The sequence below is a fragment of the Monoraphidium neglectum genome (genome assembly GCF_000611645.1).
Source record: "Monoraphidium neglectum strain SAG 48.87 unplaced genomic scaffold scaffold01448, whole genome shotgun sequence".
Taxonomy (NCBI): Eukaryota; Viridiplantae; Chlorophyta; class Chlorophyceae; order Sphaeropleales; family Selenastraceae; genus Monoraphidium; species Monoraphidium neglectum.
The window spans coordinates 2454-14111 of NW_014012180.1; the positions used below are offsets into that span (position 1 = coordinate 2454).

The 11658-nt window shown below is 63.4% G+C and overlaps 2 protein-coding genes across 2 annotated transcripts; both read right to left on the minus strand.

Annotated features, from left to right (window-relative positions):
* Positions 1 to 1583: 1583 nt before the first annotated feature.
* On the minus strand, positions 1584 to 3316 carry MNEG_7914 (hypothetical protein; the record flags this gene model as incomplete). The annotated part of the gene is made up of 3 exons (XM_014043613.1): positions 1584 to 1885; positions 2029 to 2318; positions 2508 to 3316. The coding sequence occupies 3 exons, from the start codon at positions 3314 to 3316 to the stop codon at positions 1584 to 1586; spliced, it is 1401 nt and encodes a 466-aa protein (XP_013899067.1).
* A 1839-nt stretch (positions 3317 to 5155) lies between these two features.
* MNEG_7915 (protein tyrosine/serine phosphatase) lies at positions 5156 to 11594 on the minus strand (the record flags this gene model as incomplete). The annotated part of the gene is made up of 12 exons (XM_014043614.1): positions 5156 to 5767; positions 5990 to 6115; positions 6366 to 6459; positions 6673 to 6836; positions 7920 to 8120; positions 8354 to 8401; positions 8796 to 8903; positions 9148 to 9293; positions 9767 to 9827; positions 10245 to 10329; positions 10654 to 11223; positions 11491 to 11594. The coding sequence occupies 12 exons, from the start codon at positions 11592 to 11594 to the stop codon at positions 5156 to 5158; spliced, it is 2319 nt and encodes a 772-aa protein (XP_013899068.1).
* Between the last annotated feature and the right edge of the window lie 64 nt (positions 11595 to 11658).

The following is an 11658-nucleotide window of genomic DNA, read 5'->3' on the forward strand; positions in this document are numbered from 1 at the left end:
GCGGCGGCGGCTGCGGGACGACCGCGTCCCGCTCGGCCCCAGTTGCAACGCCCGCGCCTCCTCCGCGGCTGGAAGACCAAGAGTTGCGCGGGCTGCCGCTGGGTGACTGCCGGGTGCCAATGGCCTCGCCGCTGCCACTCAGGGCGTGCCAGTCTCGCTTTGCAGCTGCATGGGCGGGCGCTATCCAGCTGGTCACGTGAGAAAAGTGCTGCCCGTTGACGTACCTGGGCGCGAGAGCGGGGTGATGCGGAAACGCGCCCGCAGGCGATACAGTGAGCGCGTGGGGCCCAGGAAGGGGCCCTGTGTCTGCAGCCTGCGGCAGGCGGACGACGCCGCCGACGCGCCAACTGGGCCGCCCCGTCCCCTCCATGCCGCTGGCGCGCGCGATGCGTGCGCGCGCGTGTGCTCACGGAGCGCCGCCAGGCATCATGCAGGCGCGCTCACCAGAACTTTGCGCGGTCGCTCTTGAGGTGGGCGGGCGCTGGGCATACGTAGTCACCGAGCATCAGAGCGTACCGCTCATCCGCGCCCGCCTGGGACCCGCCGCCCCACGCGGTCGTCTCCAGAACTTCCTCCTCCGCGTCGCGGCCCGCCATCTTTGCAACAAGAGCAGCCTCCTGCAGCGGCGGGGCCGGCGAGGGCGGCGATTGCACAGTCGGGTTTGGTCGAGGAGGAGGCTTGGATTGCGGGTGGGCGCTGGGCGCTCCATTGCCGAATGCTGGCGGGTGAGATGAGGATTGATGCACTCAGAGGGCTGCTGATGGTGCAGGCACCAGCATAGGCCTGCCTGCGTCTGCCTGCACACGCGTGCTGTGCAGTGCTGCAGCGTGGCTGCCGCACGCCTGGGCGTGCCCATCGGCCACGCGCTAGGCAAGGGCCGGTGACGCCGCCTCATACAAGCACTAACAAACAGCATCGTCGTCCGCGGGCCGCTCTGCAGCTGTGGCACCCTGGTTGGAGCCTACTGCACGATGCCCCATCTGCTCAAGCGACCCCCTGCCAGACTGCGACGTGCCACAGTAACAGTTGCTTCTACTGTATTATCACCTTGGCCAAGCTCATGGACATCACCAGCCCATCCCGCAAATCGATGCGTTCAGGTGCCGTGTGCGCACGCAGCAGGTTCTGCGCGGCCTCGCGTATGCTCATGATCGGCTATCTGCTCTGCTTGTAACCAGGCCGCGCAGACGCGCGTTGCTGAGAGGTGGCATGCCCGTGCCTACTGCTTGGCGTCGACGTCCCTGCACCTGCCAACCTGGACGCGTCGAGCCCATCCTGGTCTTGCAGTCAGGGCCAAGGCCGCATGCCGCAAGAGATGAGCATCAAAATTTACACACTCAGCATACTCAGCAAATAATGCAGCCCTTCTCAAGTGCACGCCTCAGAGTATACCCCACGCGTGTCAAAGCATGTTTGACCCGCTGCTGAGGGGGGGTGCGAACAGGGGTTTGAAACACGTCCAAGGGAAGGCGACTTGCAGGAATACAAGCACAAAAGTTGTGGCCATCGTGTGTCCTAGACCTGGCTTGAACCATGAGCACATCCATCCGCAGCAGCAGCAGCAGCAACAGCAGCCCCCGCACCTAATGCCCATCACCACCCCGCCCGCGTTTCTTGGCACCGCCGCCGCCGCCCGGGCTGGCGGCGCCGGCGCTGGCATTTGAATCACCCATGAGCACATCATCGCCACCGCCAACACGCGCCCCGCGCGCTGCTGCGGCAACAGTCTTGAGCGGCCGCTCCGCCAGGCGTGCTAGGTCGCCGTTCCCAGTGTTGACTTTGATGAAGCGCAGGGCGCACACAGCCAAGTCGCGCGGCGGCATCCCCATGTACACCTGCCTGTGCAGTTGCTCGCTGCGGCCAGAGGCCAGCCCCACCCAGCTGGCTGCAAATCAAGGGGGGGTGAGGCACATTAGTGTGGCCAGCAGCCTTCAGAGATCTGAAAGGCAATCGCAGCACGGTGCGCCGTGCACCTCGCTTGTGTGCACCACGGCGCAGTTCTAGAGCAATCCGTCTGTCCCTTCGCACCTATACATGCCAGCACGTGTGAGGCCGCCTTCACCGCGTCCCCTTGAGCGTGCGGCGCCGCCACAGCGGCGGCCAGGGCATCAAGGCCTCCAGGGTGCATCTCGAAGCCGGCAAACGTCGTAGGGGAGGACATCAGGACGCCCTCCATCATGTCGCCTGCCTTGCTGGAAGTTGCCGGGTCGTGGTGAGACAGGCCGTACGCCAGCTGCTCCCAGGCCAGCTGCTTGAGCTGCGCCCGCTCGACTTCCGCTGGGGCGTTGCTGGAGCTGTGGTTGTCCAGCCCGATAGTTCTGTCAGAGGGTGAAGTTTGGGTGGTGTGGTGAGTCGTGCATGATACAAAGGTACTCCGCAGATGCCGGATGCCGGTAGCGCAGGCAGTCCACAAGCCAAACTATGTCGCTGCGACACCCGTGAGAGCAAGCTCAGCTTCCCGTCCCGCCAAATTCCACCCGACCGTTTCAGCCCTCTGGCCAACCCACCCAAGGACAAGTCCAGCGCTGGCAAGCATGAGACTGCAGCTGCTAATGCTGCGCTGATCCCTCGCGTCCCCGCTCGCATCCAGCGCCGCCAGCAACGCCCGCAGGCCGCCTGCAGCGCGTGCGCGGGCACAGAACCTCGCGCCAGCAGCGCCGGCGCCTAGCGTCGTAGGCCCGTCCTTCTGAGACCCCGCGATGCCGAGCAGGCTGGCCGCGGCAGAGGCTTCGTGGGGGACGTTGGCGGCGCTGCGCGGCTCGCCGGCCGCGTTGGCACCTGCCATGGCCTTCTGAATTATGAGGACGAGCTTTGCGGCGGCGTCGGGCATCTTAGACAGGGTGATTTCGCCAGCAACCTCGCAGTCGTGGCGCGCGCGCTCGTGGTAGCTCAAGCGTGCCAGCGCCTCCAGTGCCAGCCCTGTCAGCTCTGACCCGCTGTTTGCTGCGGGCGCGGGCTGGTCGCGGGACGCCGCGGCCAGCAGAGCTGCCACCAGGCGGGGGCCGCCGCAGGCGTGCATCACAGCATCGGGATGGTGCGCGAGTGTGCAGAAGAGGCGTGCGCAGGCCTCGGCCTCGCCATTGGTGGCGCGAGGAGACGTGAGTGCAGTTGCAAGCCGCTTGATCAGTGGGCCACGCGCGAGTGCCGCGGCAGCGCTGTCGTCCCCGTTGTTGGCAACAAAGAGGGCCAGATGCAGGAGCACACGTCGGTGGTTGGCAAGGCGGGTGGCAGCGGCGGCGTCGCTCGCGGCCGGCGCGTCGAAGGGCACCCACGCGGCCGCGACGAGGTCAAGCGCCTGTTGGAAGCTGGCGCGCATGGCCTGGGACAGCTCGCGTGGTTCAGCGGCCTGCAGGAGCTCGTATAGGGTCGACACCACAGCCTGGTACGTATGATGCCATGGACATGTGACGGTTGAATAATGGTTGTTGGCCAGGGTGCCCCATGCAGCACCAGCCTTTGCACGCCCATGCAGGCGGCCGACCTTGCATTGTAGGGTGCTGGATACACATGCACACGCCTTTGACGGCAGCACGTGCACCAACGCGCCTCATGGTGTGACGTTGCCTCCGTCAAGAGTGCGCCCATCGCGCCGGGCTCCCTTAGGAAGGCACAGACACAGAGCTCTGACAGGGCTTGGCCCGAGCAATCAGGGTTGTTGGCCTGCATGCATCATGTGTGCGTCATGCATGCATGCGACGCCGATGGCAGTGATGCTATGGCATGAGTAACTCATCTATTTATCTATCCTGCATGCGTCATGCATGCGCGGGCAAGTGAGGAAACTCTGGGAACGGTGGCGCTCAGGGTTGCATGCATTGTTTGCTGCACATGGAACCAGGCATGTGTGGAACCCAAAGCCTCCAGCAAATTAGGGAGACAGACATGCGGACAGTTTGATTTCAGTGTTACGTTGATGGCAAGGTCAAGGGTCTTCAGTGCAAGCTGGCGGGCTGCGGCGGCTCCTTGGGTGCTGATGCCGCTGCAAGCGTGGAGCGCGGCAGCGGCCGCACCAGCGGCCTCAACTGCACGCGCCGACTGGCCACTGGTAAGCGCATTTACAAGCTGCTGCAGTACTTCTGCACACGGCAGCGCTTGCGATGGGCCCTGCATGTCGCCTATGTGTGCTGTAATGCAGGCTACGCTGTGTGCTGTTGTGACAGCGGTGTGGGCAGCGATCACTTAGTGCCACAGGGGCTGTGCAGCGCTGTACTGTATAAGATCGAGATTCAGTAACCACAGGTGTTCAAATTCTCGCTTGAGGGCAAGCGTGATGCACGAGAGCAAGGAGTTCTCGACAATGCGCGAAAAGTGATCTATTGGTATGAACAGGGATGCGCTGCTTCAAGGTGAAGAAAACCGTGCTGTCACTGCATACCGTATGTCGCGCTTGTTGCCAGCTGAAAACACCATCCTGCGTGCGTCAGTCCAAGTGCTGGGTGTCTGGACAGCCACCCGCACAGCACCAGCCCAGTGCCTGACAAGGCAGGCGGCAATCACATGCCTTGCAATTGCTCACATAGATGAACGCACTTTGGACGCCCGTAGAACCTCGCGAGCCAAGTGGGGAATCCTTGCTTTTCAGTTGTGATGCAAGGTGTGTAGAATCATGGAACCAACCCGCCCAACACCGGAGGCCTTGCACAGCTGCTTAGATCCACTCTTACTGGCGCCAGAAAAGACAAACACGACACAGACAAGTTTTAGCCAGTCCAGCATGGCGCACAGGCGGGGCCAGGTGCAGCAAGGAGAGCAGGGAAGGAAGACAATCAGACACAAAGCCACGCAATCCCACGAGACCCCCCTCAGGTGTATAATCTACTTTTCGCGTTCAGATTGCGCTCAAGCCCTGTGCTGCATTGACCAAGTCTCGTTCAGTCGCAGGAGCGCAAGCCAGAAAAGGAGTGGCCGCGCACCACCCATGCGTGATATGATGCAATCCTCTGGCCATTACATTGGCCAGGATGAGGAGAACCCAATAAGATGCAAAAATGTGGCCAACGCCCCGTCAGCGCGTTCCCAGCGCTATCAGGGGCGTGGCAATGGCAGCTGGAGCCCACACGTGTGCTCCAGTCTTGCCTGTGCCTGCTGTTGCGCGAACCCCCTGTCGAATTGTCGACGGGCCGCACACCGCTGCCCAAACGAGTCCCCAGCAGGGTCAGCGGCGACCCGCGGCAGCTGCATGCCGCACGTGCGGCGACTGGCCCGCCAGCCGCGACACGGCTTGCACGATCCGCGCCATCGCGGCCACAGGCGTCTGCCTGGCAGCAGCCGCGTTGGCGACCTTAGCAGCTGGCGCGGGAACGGGCGCGGGTGCTGACGGCGCAGGGGCCGGCGCAGCAGTGGGCGCAGCAGCAGGCGCCGCCAACTTGTCCGCCGATGGGGGCTCCGCCATTTCAAGCGCGAGCGTCGTCAGCGGCGACGGCGAGATACCCAGCGGCACGACGGGCGCGAGCACCGGCGCCGGCCCCGAGGCGTCCGCCGCCGCCGCGCCGCCAGCTGGCTCGTAGCCGCTGCACTTCGGCATCGCCCATGCAAACCCGATCTGGATGATGTAGCGCTTGGTGTACCCGCCCATCTCCGGGGGCAGCTGCTTGCCCTCAAAGCCGCGGAAGGCCGCCAGGTAAGCGCCCTCCCTGGGCGCGTCCAGGACGACGTCTGTCGCGTTGGGCTCCCCTGGGTAGCCCCACTCGTACTTGTTGCCCAGGGACGTCGTGAACGCCATCCACCGCATGACGCTGTCGTGCTGCAGCTCCACACGCGTGATATCCTGCATGGGGGGGGGGGTGAGAGGACCGCATGCGTCGCAGGCGCTGCCTTTGTCGCGGTGTGCATGCGGCCGCGCGGGCGTTGCCTCCGCCATAGGCTCGGCCTCTCACATCTGCCATGGCAGTCGCACGGCCTGCGGCATCCCAGGCGCTCAGCGCGCTCTGGACCTGCAGCGCACGGCGACCCAGCACGCGATCCCGCCCTGTCCGCCCCTCCCTCGCACCTCCCCAGGCTCCAGTGTGAAGTTGAAGGGCTTGTGGGGCCTCCTGGCGCCAAAAAGCAGGTCTTGGTCGTTGGTGCCATTGGTGCCGTACACCGGCTGGATGCCCTTGAACTCGCCCCCGGGATGCTGCAAGTGTGTGGTGGGTGGTGGTGGCGGGGTCTTGTTGGTTGATGAAACAGGGGTTGGTTTGAACGGATTCGCTCGGTGCGTGATGGTGCAGATTGGTTTCGCGTCACGGCCGCCTCCAGCTGTCCGGGCTGGTGCCTCCGCCAGCGACGTTGTGGCCCGCTGCAAATCCTGGGCGGCCCAGCCCTTCCGCGGCGGCTGCTGACGCAACATATCGTCCCTAAACCATCCCTGCGCCAGTGGTGCCCACCCAGCCGATGTAGGGGTCGTGCCAGGGGACAGAGTAGTACATGCTCATCGCCGTGATGGGGCCATACTGCATGAACGCCCAAGTGTCGTCGTGCCTGACAGCGTTTCAGCCGCGACGGCAAGAGGGAGGGATGTTGTGAGGCGTGGTGCCAAGTGGCTCTTGGGAGTGCTAGACTGCGATGGCGGCTGCAGCGCGGGTCGTTTCAAGGCCACGCGGGGCCGCAGGGTGCGCCCTGGTGGGCAGGCAGCCTGGGGAGCTCACACTTAGGGGCACAGGGACCGTCGGCGCGACGCCGCGACCCCCTCACCATGCAGAGTCCGAGATGTTGGGCGTGCCATACAAATCAGTGTAGGCAATCACAGGGTCGCCCAGGGCAGGCGCTGCGCTCGAGGTGTGTGGGGATGGGGACGTGCAGCGCGCAGCAGCAGGTGTGGTGCGCACGCTGCCGATGCCGTCGTCCCCATCCTCGCTCTAAGCAGCTAGCAGCACAAATCACGCTGCTGCTGCTTTCAAATAGCTCAAGTGTGCGGGGCACATCAAGTTGGGGTCAACCCTGCACCATGAGGCGGCCCGCATCGGCGGTTGAGTTGCCTGCTGTGGCGCCGCTGCCCAAATCGCTGCAGAACGTGCTACCAGCGACTGAAACGAAGAGCTCTGCTACTTTACATGCAGTATGATTGCCATGGGACCCCATACGCATCCGCTGCAGGCAGTCACAATCTGGCGGGCACGCAGATCAGCCATACCTGCGCATATGAGCCGCCAGCCCTGGTAGTCTCTGCCTGCAACAGTCCTCCCGCATGCCAACACCAGTGCAAGCCACACCAGTGCCCACGGCCCCAGCTGATGCCTGCTGTTCGAGCCCATGATGCCCAAGCGATGTATTATGTACGCTCAGACAATTATTGTGGGGCCCAGCGATGCTGGTCACCAGCCACTGGCCGAGAAATTGCTAGGGCACGGTCAAAAGGATCGCGTCACACCCGCCTTTGGGTGCACCCGAGAGCTGCTGACCTGCTTCTCGCAGTCCCCATGGGCGCCACCCAGTGTCCTATACCACCCTCCTTGCGACGCCTGCTGAGAAGACGGTGATAAATAAGGCTTTGATGCAAATTACAGCATGAGCAAACACTACTCACAGGACCGCCTGTGCCATTATGTACAAATTGCACTGGCAGACGAAGGGACGTCCTTGCTCTGGTCTGTCGTCACTGGAAGAGGGCGCACTGATTGTCACCTTGGTCCACTTTGGCCAGGTCGACATCGCAAAGACATCGCAAACCGTGCAAGTAGCGCACATGTAGCAGGCTCATCAGGCCACAAGTGCAGCTGCAATGCGCAAGCGGCCCTGCTTGACTTGAAGCAGGGCCCAAAGTCAATCAAAGCTGGCACAGGAAGCAACCCCTGCTGCACATCCCCCTTTCAAGAAGACCTTGAAAATCCTAACAGCCAACCCCACCAATAAAGCTGTAATTGTAAACGCCTGCGCTCTCACTTGCCCTCACTCCGTGGTGCCCCCGCAGCCGCCTTCGCCCCTTCCACTGCCGCCCTCACCCTCTCTTGCCCCCCGGCCTCGCCTGTGTCCCCTCCATCCCCGCTGCCTGCCACGCCTGCGCCTGCGCGTGGCGCGTGCCGCCAGCCTGCGGCGCGCTGCTGCTTGAATGCCTCGAGGGCCTCCTGAGTCATCAGGTTGACCCGGATCGCGTCGATTTCGGCAGGGGTAAGGCCGCAGCTCTCCAGGTATGAGTCAGCGCCCTGCCAGTCGCCAAGAAGTCAAGAGAGATTTGCACCAGCAGGTGGAATGGGAATGTGTTCAGGGCCGGCCGGTCGACAAGCCTGGACCCTCGAGGCCGGGCTGCAGCCAGCACGCTAACACCTGGGCTGTGCCGCGACAAGTGTCCAAGCCAGTTCCAGTCAAAAGGGCTGCCAGTTCAGCGGGGCGCCGGGCAGCAGCGCGCTGGTGGCCCCGGTTGGGGGAGCCCTCTCACCAGGGGGTACCGCTCCTCGAGGTACAGCAGCAGGGCGCGCATGGTCTCCTGATTGAATGTGCCAGGGGAGGGGGATGAGCAACATGCGGGGAGGGGAGGGAGTGTCGACGAACGAAGCAGGGTGATGAAGCGAGGTATTCACTGTTGAGATTGTTCAAGGGGGGATGCTTTGCTCCCCCCTCACGGCAGCATTGCGTACGTGGCAACCAGTTCAGCCTCGGGTGGGCATACAAGGGCAGGACAAATGCTTTTGGGGATGAAAGCTGCCCCGGTCTTCAGAGGCGGGCAGGAAAAAAAGCACATACGCCACCATGCTCCTTTTTGGAACAGAATTTTGAAATCGACTGAGACCTTTGAGGCACGCAATCGCACACCCACCAGCGTATGTGCCCACGTGCCCGCCCACATACAATGTACGCACACGCGCGCGCATGCCACGCACCTGCGTTGAAGCGATTATGACGTCACTCAGGGGGATGGGTGCGCCCGTGGCCCACAGGGCGGGCGGCAGGCCCAGGGACTCCCGGTAGGCGCGCAGCTGCTTCTCACTCTGCGGGGGTTTGGGAGATTGGAGGAGCACTGGAAATTAACACAGGTAAGTGGCATGCAGCGGTTCAGGTTTCTTCAATCTCAGCGCTGCGCCTCCCCCATCAGTGCGCCCGCCATGCTTGCCCCACCAATCCGGACCAAACGCATGGAGGCAAAGGTTCCGTCAAGCACAATCAAGAAGCTTCATTTGCAGGGCTTCAACCCCCCCCCTTGACAATTACGTCATCCCAAGGGCACCCAAGCACCTCTATGTAGTCATCGACAATGACCTCCTGAGGCACACCGCACGCCGCCAGCAGCAGCATGATCACCACCCCCGTCCTGTCCTTGCCGTGCGCGCAGTGCACCAGCGCCGGCAGCGTTCCGTTGCGCGCAAAAACGCGCAGCACGCCTGGGGGGTGGGGGCAGGGGGGGGAGGGAACATACATCGGTGGGTCATCAGTTCACCGGGTTGATGACAGGGGTCGTACCTGGTTGCGCCGAGTGAGGGTGTAATGTTGGTGGCCGAACGACCGGCCGCGTGCGTGCATACCCTCAGGTGGTGCGAACATGGGGTGCGTGTGGGTGGCTGGTATTGTACAGCGGCCCACAGATAGTGGAAGCCGCGCAAGTGGTGGCCTGCGCCGCTGGCCCAACCTCCGCCGACACAGCACCCCTATGCTGGGCAAACACCCACAGCAGCATTTCGCAACATTCACATATCTGCATATTTTTGGCTGAATCCATTCTGCGATAATCCAGCGATGCGATGCGGCACAGAGCATCAGCTGGGCTGCCGTCAGCCTTTGCCTGTAATGCAAGCAATACACATGTGCTGCTGTATGAAACAGGGCAGCTCTGGTGAGTCAAAGCGGCCGTGCGCACCCGCGATGCTGGTCTTGGAGTGCTCCAGGATGATGGTGTAGTAACGCGTGAAGCCCAGCAGCTGGGGGGTGCATGGGGCAATTTTGGGAGGAGGGGGACAGGTGAGGCGCTGCAAGGCAAACACAGGCATGGAGGGGGGTTGGGCAGCTTGCTGAAGGGAGCAAGGGATGGTTGACCAGGTTGACTGGCTGCTGTTCCTTAATGAGCCTGTGCATGTAGAGATGTATGGTATTGACATGGGTCGATACTCTCGACCGAGCAATTAGAGGAAGTGAACGCAAACGCCAAGCTCTCGTTGCCACTCCGCACACCTACCAAACAAGCCAGCATTTTTGACACACGCACGCACGGGCACATGCAGATACACTCAATAGTCAACATACACCGCATGTTGCGCGCCAGGCGGGTCAGCAACAGCTGCGCCGCAGTTTCAAGGTGCTTGATAAGGCACGTAGCTGGTCGGCCCAGCTGTTCGCACCTGGTTGTCAGCAAAGGCCTCGACAAAGGGCTTCCGAGGGTCCTTCAGTGTCACCAGGTTACCCAGTGACGCCAACCACACCCGCCTGCAAGGATGCAGTAGGCAGGAACGGGCAGAAATGGGAGGGGGGACGGCAAGCTCAAACTAATGAATGCTGTGCTGGGGTGGGGCCCAACTGCCAGTCCAGCAAATCGAACGTCGCTGCAAACTCCACCGCGGCGAACAACTCGGTTTTCAGATATGAGATCGCCGATGCCCCCTTGGTCGCCCTTCAACAAGCACCCACCCACCTACCCGCCCTGCCACCCCATCACCCAATCACCCAATCATCGAATCACCCACCAAACCACCCAATCCCCCCACCCCGAATTTCCCACTGAACTCCCCACCCAATGTCCCACCCACGCACTTGGGCATCCTGAGCATCTGCAGCCCAAACTCCTTGGCGGGAATCAGGTTGAAGTTCAACGTGTCCAGCATACCGCCCCCCGCAGCCGCCGCCGCCGCGGCCGCCGCCTCGGGCCCGCCCAGCCCCATCAGCGCGGCGCCCCGCTCCCGGTCCCCGCTGCTTGGGCCATCGCTCTCGCTGTCATCATCCAAGCTGCTCATACTGGCAAGCGCGTCACCGCCGCCGCCGCCGCCGCGCGCCGCCACCTTGGCCGGCCCCCCGGCCCGGATGTCCGCGGTCACAGTGTCTGTGCCCTGATCCGTGATCTGGGCCTCATCCTCGGACCCCTGCGATCTGAAGCTCGCGGCCGAGGTTTCGCGGCGCAGGGTGACCAGGCCGGCCTCGAACTCCTCGCCACCCGTGGATGCGTCGGGGCGCGCGGCGCCGTCGCCGCCGCCGCCGCCGTCGCTGCTGCGCAGGCGGTCTAGGTGGTCTGCGCCGAACAGCGGCGGCGGCTCCTCGCCGCCGAGCGGGCCGGTGGGGGCGGCGCCGCGGTGCTTCTTCGACTGCAGGCGGCGCTCGTTGCGGCCCCTTGGGGGTGCGGATGCAATGGCGGGGTGCAGCGGGGCGGCCGGGTGCGGCGGGGTGGTGGTGTCAGTGGTGTTGGCGCCCGCCCGGCTGAGCAGAGACCGTGAAACTGCACCAGTACCGTTACGGTGGGACAGTGCGGCTGGCGGAGGAGCAGGTGGACCTGGACGCGTGCACGCCACCAATTCAGAGCGACAACGCCAGGCTTACGGTGACCTTGGCTTGCCACGCCTGCACACGCACCGCACTGTCGAACCCCCCGCCCCCTACCCGGAATTAAAGTCAGATCCGCCCCAACACACCGCACAGAACCCCACAAGAACCCAATCTTTGTTGACTGTGCTGGCCGCGGTTCGCGCGGGCGATGATGACATCAGCTCTCTGCCCAACGCCGTCTCTGTGTGGTGCGGTCAGCCCGTGAAGAGCAGCCCCTGGACC